The sequence below is a fragment of the Pipistrellus kuhlii genome, unplaced genomic scaffold (assembly GCF_014108245.1).
Source record: "Pipistrellus kuhlii isolate mPipKuh1 unplaced genomic scaffold, mPipKuh1.p scaffold_m20_p_10, whole genome shotgun sequence".
In the NCBI taxonomy this organism is placed as follows: Eukaryota; Metazoa; Chordata; class Mammalia; order Chiroptera; family Vespertilionidae; genus Pipistrellus; species Pipistrellus kuhlii.
This window is the reverse complement of record NW_023425405.1, coordinates 44937553-44953729: the sequence shown is the minus strand read 5'-3', so window position 1 is coordinate 44953729 and position 16177 is coordinate 44937553. Positions and strand designations below refer to the sequence as shown.

The following is a 16177-nucleotide window of genomic DNA, read 5'->3' as shown; positions in this document are numbered from 1 at the left end:
GAAGAAATGAACTAGATACTTTCCAAACATCCTCCCACTAAAAATTCCAATATCCATGGGTCTAAATTTATGGCCATCCTTTGTCTTATCCATTTATGCCCTATGTTTAAACCATCACTGAATGTGAACATTAATTACATTCACTGAAATCAGTTTACGACGAATGCTTGGGAGATTTCAAGATGAGAACAAAACTTTCAGTCTCATTGTCATAAAATAATGAACTTCTCACCTTGCCTCACAAAATAGTAAATTCTCTTTTTGTGGGAATGTATTCATTTCTATTTTTTCCCCCCTCAGATCACTAATGAAATGATACTCACTGAAATTTTGTATTAGGTTCCCAAAGTACCAGGAGCTTTATGGCTTCCTAAAGTCTGCAAACACATGGTTAGCATCAACTCATCCATTGTCTTCTAACTGAAAAGAATCACTCTTACCGTGTAGCCCTCGGTATACTGAAAAGGAGCCCTGGAACTTTCGTCTGCTGTTGGACTCAGAGGCTTGGGGTCAGACATGGACCGCTGCATCATCTTGGCTGTCTTAGGACTCGGTGGGGGAACTTTAGCCATGTCTGGATGCAGTACTTTCTGTGGACTTATGTCATCAGGGAGGGGTTTTTCATAAGGTACAAAGGCTGATTCTAAGGCTTTGCCTGGTGAAAGTGGTGAGATGGGTGAATAAAGGACTTTTGGAGATTTGGGTGGGGAAGGAGCCAGCTGTTGTGTGGAATCTGGCCGAAGGTGAGATGAGTAACCAATCTCTAAAGGTGTTGGGCGTTTCTTGTCTTTGGGTGGAGATGTGGCACTCAAGTATTGAGGACTCTGTGTTTCTGAATCTGCTTCTGTTTGACATCCTAAACTGCCCCCTTTGTAAGTCTTTTCGGGTGCTGAAATGTGTTTAATTATTTCTACCTTGGCATCCGCGTGCGCCCGTATCGAAGGTGTCCTTATGGTTCCAACTGGTTCAGTTTGCACAGATATCTCTGCCACTGTCTGGACTCCTATGCTGGAGACTTTGGAAACGGGTTTGGTCTTCTCAGCCTCCGTAGTGCTGTCGCCATACTTTGCTACACGAGTTTTTCTCCTTGATCTAGCAGGCATGTCCCATTCATCCTGATCTTCATCATCCGTTTGGACACTTGTATCAACACTCCTTTTAGTTTTCCTTCTCCTGCTCGTGTAACCCCGATCTGCTGCATCTTCGTCATCGGTTTGCACACCACTGTCTACTATTTTTTTAAAACAGCGGGGGTCCTCTGCCATAGTTTCCCCCGCCTCGTCATACTGTCCACGGACTTTAGCTCCAGAGCTTCTCTTTTTGGGTTGTTTCTCGTCTTTTACAACAACGTCTGTTAAAGGTATTTCTGAAACTGTACTCAGGATGCCGGGTGGGGCAATGTACTGAGTAACGCCATCGGACTGAACTGTGTACCATCCTTGGCTTTGCGGTATTTCAATGGCCACAACGGCGGAGGCCGTGGTGGTTGCATCCTCAGCCGCCCAAAACTGACCACCTTCTGGGGCAGCATACTGCCCTTCCAGCATCGCCTGCTCTGACGTGGTTTGTGGAGAAGCGGTTCCAGAGGGATCATAGTTGTACTGATAGATCTGGCGGATCTTCTGCTCCTCCAGCTGCTGGTGAAGCTTTTGCTGCAGCTGTTGGATCTGCTCCAGCTGTAACTGCTGCTGAGCTAATGTCTCCTGCCTCATCATGAACTGGGCTTGACGCTCCTCTTCCTGCTGATAGAGAAGGTGGTGCTTCATAGACTGCAGCTCCTCTAGCTTTTTTTGAACCATCATCTTTTCCTGTTCTCGGTACCTTTGAATTTCCTGACGCTCCCACTCCAACTCCTCAGCAAAACGCTGCTGCTTGATTTTCTCCAGCTCCAGGAGCTCACGCTCTAAGTCCAGCTGCTGCTGCTGTTTATCTTCTTCAGGGACCATTAAAAGAGCACTTTCATCTCCCGCCACTTCGGAAAACACTTCAGATGCTGTGGTCAACGTGGGAACTGAGTCTACTGTCTCAGTGGTGAGAGTTTCCATAGTAATAGTTTGTAGACCGGCGTTGATATCAATACCAGTTACTACAATGTCTGTTTCAGATGCCCCTGTTGTTAGAAAATAGGATCTAGGCATCGGCTGGCTCTGGTGCAGGGTGGAGAATGAAGTCACTGCATCAGTTGTGTGCGCACCAGCCAGATCCCTCACGGTGGTGCTGAAAATGGAGCCAGGTTGTGTGGTGATAGCAAATGTGGAGGGAACTGGAGTTGCCTCTGAAGAATAGACAACATCATTAGTTGACCTCAAAACACTCCCCACACCATACTGGGATCCTGGAGGTGGCGTCATTCTGGCTGTGGAATATTGTGGGGTACTAATCCCAATTCCTGAAATGACTTGTCGTGTTTCTGGATATGCACCTGCAGTCTTGCTTGAATAATCCATTACCTCACCTGAAATACAGGGTAGAATTATAGTCCAGTTCCAAAAATGAATGATGCTTTCGGAATTTGAAAGAGCTCTCAAAATCTTGATGAACATAATGAATGGAACCACATGCAAATTCACTGGTAAACCTAATTAGATGCCGAAGAAAAGCAATGTTGAACATGCAGGCACATGCAGGTGACTTTGGGCAGAATAAAATTTTAAAAAATGAAGAAATAAAAGCGCACATGTACTCCAAAATATGCTGCCAAAATATTCAAAGAAAGAGAAAAAGTAACAAAATGGGGGAAAAGGGGCCACGTTTTCATCCTGAAATGAGATGAGGAACACCATAATGATATTTCAAGGAAAGGTCTGCAGCCACATCATACTGACCTGTAGAACTTCTGCCTGACGTTAGATCTACTGCTGCATCAGTTTCTCCTGAATAACCAAAAGCATTCTTACTTTTATAGAAAAAATGTCCAGCTTCTGCTAAATTAGTGTCAGACATGGAAGGCTTCATTCCCCCAACCCCTCTGTAACCGTATGGCCCCGATCGGTCATACTGATAGTGGTCATCCCTATAACCAAACCGATCCTCGGGAAGAGTCGTTGCAGGCTGCTGTGCTGTGCAGCTCCTCCCAAAAGGTAACTTGTAAACTACATCGCAACACACAGCTCTTCTCCCGGCAGTCAGATCAACAGGCTTCTCATCGTCCTCTATTATTTTCGTCACCACACCTGAAGTAGATTCATCCATCGTGACAAGAGTCCTGTGAGACTTTGTTGTACTGAGATCCACTGCCTCTCCATCAGTGAGGCCCTGGGATGTGGTGATATCAGTCCATCCATTTGTGACACCAACAGGAGGCACGGTAATCGGCTTTGCAGTCGCCAGTGTCACTGCCTGTGCCGAAGTGCTTAAAGATAAGTTCATTGGTGCTTCCTGCTTAACTGTAGGGAAGGACTGGCCACTTGGTATCCTGTGAGGGGGCTCAGTGTGCTTTGCTGTAGTAAGCTGAAGTGGTGTGGCTGTTGCATGTTCTACACTCACTAGGCTCTCTGGGCCTGCAGTATAGCTTGCACTGGCTGTGCACGTGACAGCAGTCACTGTCTCAGGGACCAGGGATATCGGAGTCACGACTGATGGAGTTGCACTGAGATTTATAATAGAGGGTTGGACAGCACTGATTTGTCTCCCATAAGCTTCTTTTGCCGAGGTCTGTCTTTTCACATCCATTGCAGAAGCAGAAAGATCCATACATTTCTCAGTCGCTTTAACTTCTACTTTTGGTGCTGTACGCAAATCCATGGCATCCCCGATAAGCTGCAACCTTCCATTTTCTTTACGCTGTCGCTTTTCTAAATGCATGGTATCTAAAGCAAGAGGCTCTGGGGGAATCGTTACGGAGACGCTGCCGAGACCGACACTAGGGACTGTACTTCTGGCTGCTGGAATCTCTGCCTTATAAACTTCAGTTGTAAGAAAAGGTGTAACGGAAATTGGGGCTGCTTGACAGGAAGATAGTGTTGCGACATGGATGGCAGGCAACGTATCCAAAGGCCCTGAGATGTGCAGGCTCTGTTGTGATGAATATGACATTTCTGGAGCTGTGATAGGAGGAACTACAGAAAATACAGGTTCGGTGGCGATCATATCTTTGAGAGGCGATCCCAGGGGCCAACTGGTAATTGCCTGACCAGAAAAATCTGTTGGAGTCCCAGGTTCAGATGGCAACGTGATCACCACATATGTTTCCATGAGGGATTTGGACAACCTTGGTGAGGACTTATTAGAATGAGGGGAAAGCGGGGAGGTAGGGGAAGGCAATTTATAATCTGCTGAAGTGACTAAATTTAATGTCATATTTGAAGGCAAACCTGTTGGTTTGGGGTGTGAATCTGTTGGTTTTGTTGTAGGTCCTGAGTGCTGAGTAATGGGGGGTTTAGGGGCAATGGGAGGTTTGCTTGGCTCAGGTCTGTGGGTAAATACAAGTCTAGATGGAATGGAAGATGGCTTAGGAGGAACTGGAGGAGGTGCAGTGGTACATATTTTTGTTATAGGTAATCCATTACTCCGTGGAACAACTGTGGTCTCTATAGTAGTCACAGTGTCAACTAGAGATGCAGCTGTCATAGTTAGAGTCGCTGGAGCTGTAACTGTTAATTTTTTCTTAGGATGAATGGCAGGTTTAGGTGAGGTTGGTGGAGGAAGTGGTGGAGGAGGAGGGGGAGGGGGAGGGGGAGGAGGGGGAGGGGGAGGGGGAGGTGGTGGAGGAGGTTGAGCTGATGTATCCAAAGAAGAGCTTCGTAGGAATGGGTGTGTTTTAGTTGGAAGAGAGGAAACTGAAGGACTGCCAGATGGTAACTGAGATGCAGGTTTTGCTTGACCAAAGTTCTCTCCAGATACAAAGCATGAAGCTGAAACTTGCTCCTTCATTGGAAAGGCTATTCCAGAAGGCAGTTGATCAAACATGGTTTCAGATAAGCTAGTTTTAGGTAGTTCAGCCTCAGAATCCTTCCTTTTATCTCTGTAAGCTTCCAAAACTTCTAGAATAATTCCATTCCCAGTTTCCTTCTTGGCTTTCTTCACTGAGTCCTTTTCAGATGTAGATAAGGCAGTGGAAATAGTGTCAGCAATTAGCCCCTTGGGTTTAGTTTCTTCAGGTTCTAAGATAGAAGGTGTCATATCAGATAAGGAAATTGAAAGATGATCAGTACTAGTTCTACCATCTGGTATGGTAGTTCGATCTAAAGACATACTTATTTCTTCTGGATAGTCTATGATGCTACCTTGAAAATATGTTGAAGAAGAAATATCTCCAGGATCTCCTAGTTTAGTCACTATATCTACTGGCTCTGAATAAACTGTAGTTATGCTATCCAGGGTAGTACTGGGTGAGGAGCTATCTGTGGTACAAACCGAAGAAACAGATGATGTGAGGGAAGGAGTGTCAGAGGGTGGGACAGACGTAGCACTTTCTGAAGCCTCAGAGTAGGTCAAAATCAGTGATTCATGGGCAATTATCTCTTGAATTTCTCTCGTGTAATCGGTTACATATTCATCTTCAATTTCCTCGGTTGAAAAATGTTGGGTTATTTTAACATCGGGAATTGAGAGTGTCGCACTGCTGGTCGAATCTGTAAGAGATGCTCCTGAAAGAATACTTGATGTCAAAGATTCATCGGGCAACCTGTCAAAGTCCATCGGGGCCTCTGCCATGTCTTCCCTGACGGGGGGTTGGGTTGGACTGGATTCAGGTGTTAACTGCATCTGCTGCCTCTTCATGAGTTCTTCATAGGCAGCATCAGCATCTAGTAACTTTTTTTCTTCACTGGTAGAAGCTACCATGCTATCCAGATCTACTATCTCATGGCTTTCTGGGATGATATAAGAACTTGAAACAACATCTTCTTGAGGCACAACAGCATGTAAACTTTCTAACTCATAAAACTCTTTCTGGAGGTCTGTAATTTTCTGCATAGGATCCTCATAAATCTGTTCTGGAAGTCTTATTTTTTGCTCTCGCCCTCTCTGCTGCATAAATCCATTTTCACCTTCTTGCCTTGTTAGCAGACCATCATCGACTGAACCATTGTATGTGTCCTCTACTAAAGACTCATAAATGTAATCCTCTATTAGCATCCCACCATACAAGGGCTCCTTTTCAAACATTTCTTCTCGCTCGTTTCCAGCCGGAAAAGCTTTGTATTTGTGAGTTTTATGCATCATTTCTTCATACATCTCCTCAGCGCTTTTTAATGCCTTTTGGCCACCTTCTTTCTGCATAACGGCATGCTCATCTGTTGGTGAGTATAAAGACACAGCTGTGGGCAATTTGTAAACTTTCTGCACTTCAATTATTTTTTCTGGGCTTATTTCGAAACCCTCTGGGTCCGACTCTATGCTAGGCGAGTATTCGGAACAAGAAGAGCGATGGAGCTCCTCCATTTCTGCAGCCTGACGCAATTCTTCTGTGGGAGATGCATCTTCAATGGGAGAGAGGTTACTGGGGGGTGTCTTTGGTCTTTCCCTCCTTCTCTGAGCCCGAAGCTCATCTTTGTCTTTCTTTGATTTTTTACTAGAACTTTTTCTTTGCTGCTGTTCTAATTCCCGCTGCTTTTCTTGCTCCTTCAGTAATTCTTCTTCCTCTCTCAATTCTTCTTCCTCTGAAGAATCTTCAATAGTGGGTAAAAGAGGGCCATGCGACCTGTGCCTCGCTTTGCGTTGCTGCTTGCTCTCCCCTTTTTTGTGACTTGGGCTACTGTCACTGTCCTCATCAAGCGATGACACCGACGTAGGGGATGTGCCAGGAGTGAAGCTGGAAGCATGAAGACTTGAAGATCCTTCCCCCCTCGACCTGTCTTCTGGAGAGTCTGTCAGGCTTTCCATTTCTAATTCTGGCTCTTCATCAAAATACAGAGCTGTTTTTTTCTGTGACGACTCTGCAGAATACTTGTCAGCTAGCGTGCTGTTGAGTTCAATTGTTTTAAACCGACGGAGCCCTCCTCCTCCAGCAACTACAAGTTCTTCACTCTCCTGACTTTTAGTCTCTCTGTATTTAATTTCAGGACTTTCGTCAAACGTCTCATCATCTTCATCATGCCACGAATGGCGCCTCCCTGCGTCTTCCTCAAAGCTTGTGCTGCTTTTTCGAGTCAGTCGCTTGTGTTTCCCTGCAGTGACTTTCCCTTTTCCTTTTGTTTCCTCCTTCTTCTGGCTCTCAATGATACCACTGATCTGTTTGAGCTGGTTCCGGATGAACTCATCGTCCTCAGACCCTGAAGCGTCCTCATCGGCACTCATTTCTCTGATTTGCTTTCGAATAAAGTCCTCCTCTTCACCGGATCCTTGGCTATCTTCCTGTTTATACTCATCGCTGCTCGATGAGCCCACACTAGTTCTCCGCTTTCTCGGTGGGACAGGTGAGTGTTCACTTTCACTGCTGTCTTCCAAGGAATCATAAGGCTGTCTTCGGGTAGCCGTGTCATCAGCAAACTCAGCCTTTTCTTTGTGGTCCTTTTTGGGAGGGGTGCCTTGTTGGCCATCTTTTGTAAAAGTGTCTTTTGCTTCTTGGCTCTCTTTGAGCTTCTCTTCTGAAACTGCAGTTTCCATTGTGTGAGTTAAACTCTGAGTTATCGACTCCTCCTTGGGCTTCTCGGGAGAAACCTCTTGGGGTGGTGTTTTCTTTTCTGATTTTTCTTCAATGAGTGTACTTGCCTGGGCTTCCAAAATGGAGAGGACTGTGCTTTCTAACTTGGCCAAGTCTGAGGGGCTGGAGGGGCTGCTTTCTTGTGAAAACGAGTCCTTTTTGAGTCCCCTGAGCAAATCCTTTTCATCACTTGGAATAAGACTCGGGATTTCACCAAGTGAACCTGATATGCCATCGGAAGAATATCCCGTGTCACTTAGACCTTGTGGGCTTTTTGGCTGTTGAGAACTTGAGGTGTCTGATTTGTCATCTTCCTTTTCCTAGCAGGGAGGAAAAGATATAGGAAAACCTTAACATGATTAAACTAATAAAATGGCCTCTCCATTACTCCCAAATAACTATTATGAACAGAGAAAAAAGTACATGAAACTTTTTCAACTGTAAGGCAATATTGTTTTAAATAAATCTTTGCATGGGGAAAAAAAAGAAAATAGTTAATACATATTGATCAAGGTTAGTTTTCATTTTAGTAAATGTCAATATGAAATATTTTTAGTCCATTAGTGCTCTATCCTTCTACATTTCAATACCATTTTTCTTCAAAAATATAATTTTCTTTCCTAGCATATTTACTTTGGGATATAATTCAACTTACTAAAGAAAAAATTTAATGATATGTTTCCACTGACATAACTAATACTTTTGGATTATGAGGACAGGCAAAGAAAGGAAGAATCAGAGGAGGGCCTTTACTTGGCTATAAGACTTATGGGATGTTGGGAAATTGACTTAACAAAAGTAAGTATATATCATTTAGTGCCATAATGATATTTGCCCCACCAACCACAAATATTTTTTTTTCCTGAGAGATATTCAAACAAGGCTGTGTTTTTTAAAAAATGTAAAACATTATATTTACTTGGTATCACAGTTAATATTACAATGCTATATAATATGTGACTGTTCAGAAATTGTAAACTTTGCAAATGTAATTGGTCTGGTTCATAGCTTCAGTAAAAGAGAAATAACTGTTATTTTTGTAGAGTTGTGAATCACATTTATCTTCAGTATCCCACCTCAAAGATATTTAACAAATATCTCTTATAATTGTCTTCTGACTTTGAAAATACTTACATTTTTACCTTTATGGTATTTCAAAGTCAGCTTCCTTCAACCAGCACAAAAACTAACTTTATGAATGGACACATGGGCTTTCCAGGGAGCTCGGACACAGTAGAAAAATCATAGGCTTAAACTACTTATCTCATTTGATAAGACAATAATAACAATTTAATTCAAGAATCAGAGGCCTAAAAAAAAAAGTTAAACATAAAGACTTTGTGCATAAGTCTAAATGAAAAACAAAAACAAAAACAAACAAACAAAAAAAAACACACAAAAAAACTATGATCAAAATGAAATGCAGCTGATCCAGTTAGTTTTCATGTTCAAAGGAGAACATAAAAAAATAAAATAAATTTAAAAAAACACCCACAGCCCTAGGAAAAGAAGAGGGAAGGTGAAGAGCTGCACGAGGACATGCTCTATTTGACGCTGGCCTATGGAGTCACCTTGGATTCCGCCAAGCCTATATCTTGAACTAACCATCCCAATATTTTTAGTGGGTGTATAGGCATGGGTCCCTCCAACCTGTCTACAGCCAAAATGAACAGATGTCAGGTCAGGTAACAAACAACAAACATCAAAAACATCTTCCTTCCTTCCTTCCTTCCTTCCTTCCTTCTTTCCTTTCCTCCTCTTCCTTCTTCAACTGCTTCTCCTCATCCTCCCTTTACCTATAAAGTTCTCAAATATAAAAGTTGTTGGCTTGATATTAATTTTACATTCTTTTTTTATCTCACTACCTGTCTTTTTTCTATATGGTCGGATATGTATCTTGAACACATCGGAGAGTAAAATGCTTTTGCTGAATTTACAACGTGACTCAATTAAAAAAGATAGTCTGACATATTTTTCAAACCATTAGTCCAAAAAACAATGCCAACTCTTTGGTTGACCAATAATTCATTTCTCTGGACCATTTCAGTTGTCTGTGCAGAAAAGGGTTACTTATCTGCAGTTATGAGACTACAGTAGGAGGGCTAATGAGCCTCCAGCCAACTCTGGTTCCTTTCTCTTCAGAGCTACGCATAAAAGAGGTAAGTAAGACAAAACAGTCTTCTAATAAAAGCTTTCTGGATGTTCACAGTGAAAGTATATTTCCATCTCCTTGCATTCCACAGAAAGACAGACCACATTTTTTTGAGTCCAATGTAGTTTCTATGTCATTCCTTGTCTTCTTTGCTAAGTTTCACTAAACCCCTATAAACACCATAAGCACATGAGTGGAGAATCTAAGCTCCTTTTGAATAAAAGGGCAAGAAAATGATTTTTCATAATTAAAGTTGATGGTATCACTTATATTCTTTATTTTGTGTCTGCATATATCATAAAACATAACAATGTCAGGAAGCTATACATATATAAGAAATGTTACTATTATTATATGCAACAATTCATTGAGTATAATAAAATATAAATTATAATTTCATACAATAGGTTCTGAAGATTTTAGTGACATTTTACAAAAATAAGATTATGACCAGACATATATAATGTGTCAAAAGAAATGAAGATATGTTAAACAAAAGACTAACGCACATAAATAACAAAATACCTACCCTACAATACCCTTTATGTAGCCTTTCACCTTGTGTTCATCCTTTCTTTCTTTCTTTCTTTTTTTTTTTAGTAAATATGTTCTACCTCTTTACCCCCTTCCTCCGTCTCCATGGTCTCTTCCCTCACAGGACTCATTCATAATTTACCTATAATGATGCTATGCTGATTCCTCCCCTCTAAGGACTCCTTCTCCATATTATAAGGTGGCAAAAGCTGGGAAGATTTTGCTCTATAGGTTTGTGGGTCTAGATACAATGTTTAGAATGATTAATAAGGAAATCAAGTTAGGTGACCAGAAGACTTTTGGCTAAACTGTTCAGAAGAAACACTTGGTCATGTACTTACTGTGCCTTAATATATTTAAAAAATCATAAAGTAGGTGGCTCCGTTGCGCAATGGATAGCGCATTGGACTTCTAAAAAATCATAAAGTCAATTTTTATCATACTAAGTAGCATAGGTGTAATGACTCCTGACACAGATGAGTAACCTGCTTCTTCATTTTGTTGTTAGCTTATTAATCATCAGAACATACACAAACCGGGCCCTTTGCCTCTTTGATTTTAAGGCAGCTACACATTTATCTTTAATTCTGCGCTAAAATTGAAATAAATGTTTTTCTTCATATACAAAGGTCAGCACAATGAGATACCCATATGTCCACCCATTTGTCCTTCTTGTGGCTATCCACTCTCCTTTGTGAGATATCTGGTGTGAGGACTAGTACAATTTGTATCCATGTGGCTGACCAGTCTATACAGATTTAACTTAGCAAAATCTTGCTTCACAATTTATGTTTCCTAACAAGGTAATAATTTGATCAAAAATGAAAGAGTAGATGGAACTGAGAAGGATGTAAAACACAGCATGTTAGTTGGGTCTGATTTTTCTCTAATTATTCTGACTTCAAATGGATGTCTGAAGTACTGTAACTTGAGAAACACAATCAAAGGATATATGTGAGGAAGGAATTATTGGGATAATTTTCTCCCAAATGTCTCTAGAACTAAAAGATTGAATTTTATCTTAGTTGCTTAAAAAATGCATGGATGTGTCTGGCCAGACGCTCGGTGGTCAAACGTCGGCCTATGAACCAGGGCATCACAGTTCAATTCCTGATTGGGGCACATGCCTGGGTTGCAGGCTGGATCCCCAGAGTGGGGCATGCAGGAGTCAGCTGATCAATGATCCCCACTCATCATTGATGTTTCTCTCTCTCCCTCTCCCTTCCTTTCTGAAATCAATAAAAATATATTTTTTAAAATGCGTGGCTGCAAACTTACTTTTGAGAAAAATATTAAGCCACTTACATTTTAAGGTTTAATGAAGTGAATATATTCAAAGGGTTCTAAGTTTTATACATATATAACACATATACATATGTGTATAAATATCACTGAATTTCCTTACATTTATTATTTCTTCATTTGAATAATCAAGTTGAAATTAATTATCCATTTCATTTTTTACAAAATACATCTGGAATGACCTGAAGTTATTACATAAGAATAAAAGTCCAGGTATCTACCGTGTGTGTGAGATTTTGTTTGTCATCTTAGAGTCAGTGAGTGGGACAGCCATACTTTAAGCTTACTTTTTTGTTAATGGAAATGTTATTTTTAAGCTTACCCGAGGAACATATTTTCCCTGTATTTTTCTAAGTACATTTTCCATTAGACTGTATTATACTGACTTTTATTTTGAATTATGTATTGTACTTTCTCCATGTATAGTAATATGGCTACTTCAGCCTTCCTAGTCTGTGTATATGAAATGATAACTTAAAATTTTCAGAGATTAAAATTAATTAAAATTAATATTTTTTACTTGCCAATATGAAGCAGAGAATAGATAATCATTTTTCCTTCCAATATTCTATTGCTAAAAGGCAGTAAATTGAGACCCATTTGACACTATTTCCATGGTGTCGTATCTTGAGAATATCTCTAGTACTGAAGAATATTCCAAGACACATCTGCACTGCCACACTTAGTTCTGCCCTTTGCCCAAAGGAAACTTTTAGCCTTTCATGTTGAAAGTAAATGGAAGTTACCTGAGCATTACTGGTGTTAAGAAAGGAATTTCTGGTTAAATATAATATTGTGCATAGAAAGGATGCAATATTAAGTTTTTGGTTAATTTCCCCGAAGTCATTTATTTTATTGGAACAAAGTAAAATAACAAAAGAAAATCTTTAACTTAATCATTTATAGGATGTTTTGGCCAAAATGGATTGCTAGTCTGAGTGTTTAGTCCATAAAAGATTAAGTCTGCAAAATTCACTGAGCCTAGAGTGAAAAATCATACATGGGAATGCTTTTCAATACAGAAAACCTTTTCATTTTTCATCTTCTTTGATTATGCTGCCATTATATACAATGCCTATATAGAACTTGGGTCACTGTAACCAGAAATTAAAGTTTATGCTAAAGAATGTTCAAATTTTGGGTTTTATCAAGAAAGCAACAGTGTTTCAACGTATCAAATGCAGATAAGCAGTATTCTGGTTAAGCATGTAAATAAAAAGAGAGAATGTAGTAACATGTAATTCTGTAGTAACATGTAATTTTAAAATATTAAGCTAAAAAAGTAAAGAAGAATGCACCATTCTCAACAATAAAGATAAGTTTTTTAAAAAATGTTCCTTTCAAATTATTTATTACATTTCAGAATAAATTTTAATTCCACTTGACAAAACATTTTGAAAGACAGGAATGAATGGAAAGAAAATGATGAGGCAACAAAGAAATACAAATGATATACTATAACAAAATGAATTACACAAGTGACAAATTAATAAATAAATATATTAACAAAGAAAAAAAAATTACACAAAGTGTTTGGGATTATAGTGGGAACTGCCACGAGATACAAATAATTATAATAATGAAAAGGAGGTATGTTAAAAGTATCAAAAAAAAAAAAGCCTTGTGTTTCTTATCCTTTGCAACAGCATGGATGGACCTGGAGAATATTATGCAGATTGAAATAAGTCAACCAGAGAAAGGCAAGTATCAAATGATCTCACTTACACCTGAAATCTAATGACCATAATAAACTGACGAACAAAACAGGCCCAGAGGCATGGATGCATATAACAGACTGACATATCTAAGGGGCGTTGGGGGGGGGGCAGGAAGAGATTAACCAAAGACTTTATATACACACTAGAGGCCCGGTGTACAAATTCGTACGTGGATGGGGTCCCTCAACCTGACTGGCAATCAGAGCTGATTGGGGCTGTCTTGCCCAGTCCCGATTGGGGCCAGCCAACCTGGAGGAGGGACCATGGGAGGTTGGCCAGCCATGAGAGGTTGGCTGTGGGAGCACAATGATCACCAAGGGTCAGCTCTTGCATTGAGCCTCTGCCCCCTGGTGGTCAGTGTGTGCCATAGTTACCGGCCGGTCACCTGTTTGTCCGGCTGTAAGGGTCACTCAGGCTTTTCTATGTGTATGTATGCAGAAATAGTGATGAAGGCCTGGATGGGGTAGGGACTTGGAACAGAGGGGCTAAGGGATGGGGGAATTGGGGACATCTGTAATACTATCAACAATTTATAAAAAAGAGCCGAGACCGGTTTGGCTCAATGGATAGAGCGTCGGCTTGAGGACTGCAGGGTCCCGGGTTCGATTCCAGTCAAGGGCATGTACCTTGGTTGCGGGCATATCCCCAGTAGGGGGTGTGCAAGAGGCAGCTGATCGATGACTCTCTCTCATCGATGTTTCTAACTCTCTATCTCTCTCCCTTCCTCTCTGTACAAAATCAATAAAATATATTTAAAAAAACAAAAACAATTTATAAAAAAGAAGAAAGCATTGTGTATTGTGTTTGAGAACCTCAGCCTTTATAATCAGAACTGGACTAGAACCTTAGCTTTGCTGTTTCCTAGAGCTTACTCCTCTTTAAAACAGCTATGATATTTACTTATCATTAGTTATGTGGGTTAAAATGATAGAGAATGGACTTAACAGAGTACACAGAATAGAGTAACAGGTAAATTAGGAGTATTATTTTGGTTTCCAGCAAAAGCTAACTTAAATCTGATCAATATGGGGAGATCGGCAGCAAAAGTGAGTGCCACCAGGGAGAGGAGCGGCCAGGTGTGACTTTTCTGACAGGACCAATGCACTATCAGGGCACAGGGAAGGACTAAGTACAGGTTCAGGAGGGAGAGCACTCAAGTTACATTCAGGAATTGCACAAAAGCCTATTGACTGGTTTTCTGTTTTTTCCTTTGTGGGCAATATTAGGTTATTTGAAGTTATTTTGGAGCCATACTTCTAAGTTAAACTTATTTTTATATTTTGACATTTAGTTTTTATGGCTATCATAACAAAAAAAATTAAAAAAGATAACCCACAAGCATATACCAGAATTAGAAGAAGTGGATCAAAGATTGTACTTGCCAAATCTTGCTGTTTTCTAAGTTTGAAATTGAAAACAAAATTTTTCTTAAATTGTAGAAACTCCACAAATAAATGTTAATCTTCCTTGATACCAATTATCAGAAAATGAGGTGTTTTAAAATATTTTATTAACAAATGTCTTTGTTGACTCTTATTTAACCAAGTGGATAAGTGAATAGAAACTTAAAAACACACATTATTTCATATTAAAGGAGGATACTGATTTTATGTTCATAGTGGAGAGAAAAGGGAATAACTTAAAGTGGTAAGAAACATTTTTTTATCACTCTATAGGATGTGGATAAATTATCTAATAGACACAAAAGCTAGAAAAATAAATTTTATGTCTATGCTTTAAGTTAGATTAAGCTGTTAAAAAACACACCAAGTTCTTCATTTTAGCAATCAACTGTTACACTTTTCTGAAGAAAAAAATCAAAAGATTTTCCTTATATAATTACCATGAAGCACTCTATGTACTTACGTAAAAATCAGTAGACTATCTACATAAGACTGTGCAAAGTTAAGAAAACATAACTTACTGTTTTTTCTTTCCCGGGTTCCACCTGATCAGGCTTCGCTGCATGGACTTCCTGTGGCTGGTCTTTGATTCCTTGAGCTGCCCCGTCGCCCCCCTCAGGTAATGTCTGAAGTGGCCCAGGAGGTAAACCCTCCATCTGCATGGGGGGTGGCTGCTTTCCTGGCACTGCCTGAGCAGCCACTCTGTCTTCAGGCTTTTCTTCAGCAACTTGTTCTTGAGTTTTAAGCAAAGTCTGTTTCTTTTCCTCCTCGAGAGCTGATGTTTTTGCTCCCGGAGGAAACTTTTTGTCTTCAGGAGGTGGCTTTTTGTCCTCAATGGTTGGTTTTTCTTCTGGAGGTGGCTTTTTGTCCTCAATGGTTGGTTTTTCTTCTGGAGGTGGCTTTTTGTCCTCAATGGTTGGTTTTTCTTCTGGAGGTGGCTTTTTGTCCTCAATGGTTGGTTTTTCTTCTTCAGGAGGTTTTTTCCCTTCAGTGGCTGGTTTTCTCTCTTCAGGAGGTGGCTTTTTGTCTCCAGTGGCTGGCTTTTTGTCCTCAGTGGCTGGTTTTCTCTCTTCAGGAGGTGGCTTTTTGTCTCCAGTGGCCGCCTTTTTCTCTTCAGGAGGAGGCTGTTTTTCTTCATGGACTGTTTTTTTTTCTTGAGGGGCTAAAGCTTGGTCTTTTTCTTGTTTATGTTCTTCTTGTTTTTTATCTGTGGTTACCTTGGGAGACATTTTTTCAAATAATGGTGTTTCTTTTACTTTTTCTGGTATGATTTTGTCACTTTCTGTTTTTGCTTCTTGTTCCTTCTTTTTAACTTTCGCTTGACCAGGCATGGCCATTTTCTGAGGTGACTGCTCTGTAGGAAAAGGCACAGGAGGGGCTTTTGGCCCTGACAGTGCAGGAGGCATTTTGCCCATGTCTCCAAGCTGCCCGGACATCGCTCTCTGGGTTTGGCAATTTAAACAAAGCCATTCTTGAATCTGTA

General features: G+C 40.4%; 1 protein-coding gene across 6 annotated transcripts in view; it reads right to left on the bottom strand.

The window, feature by feature from the left end:
- Positions 1 to 16177, bottom strand: part of PCLO (piccolo presynaptic cytomatrix protein) — a 253191-nt gene that overhangs the window by 129420 nt on the left and 107594 nt on the right. For 5 of the 6 annotated variants that reach the window (XM_045578497.1, XM_036429575.2, XM_036429573.2 and 2 more), the window contains exons 4-6: positions 15216 to 16172; positions 2826 to 7905; positions 441 to 2455 (exon numbers count right to left, since the gene is read on the bottom strand). In XM_045578497.1, the coding sequence (XP_045434453.1) occupies positions 441 to 2455; positions 2826 to 7905; positions 15216 to 16172 (8052 nt within the window). The remainder of the gene's footprint in view (positions 1 to 440; positions 2456 to 2825; positions 7906 to 15215; positions 16173 to 16177) is intronic. The other variant, XM_045578495.1, reaches the window with a different exon arrangement.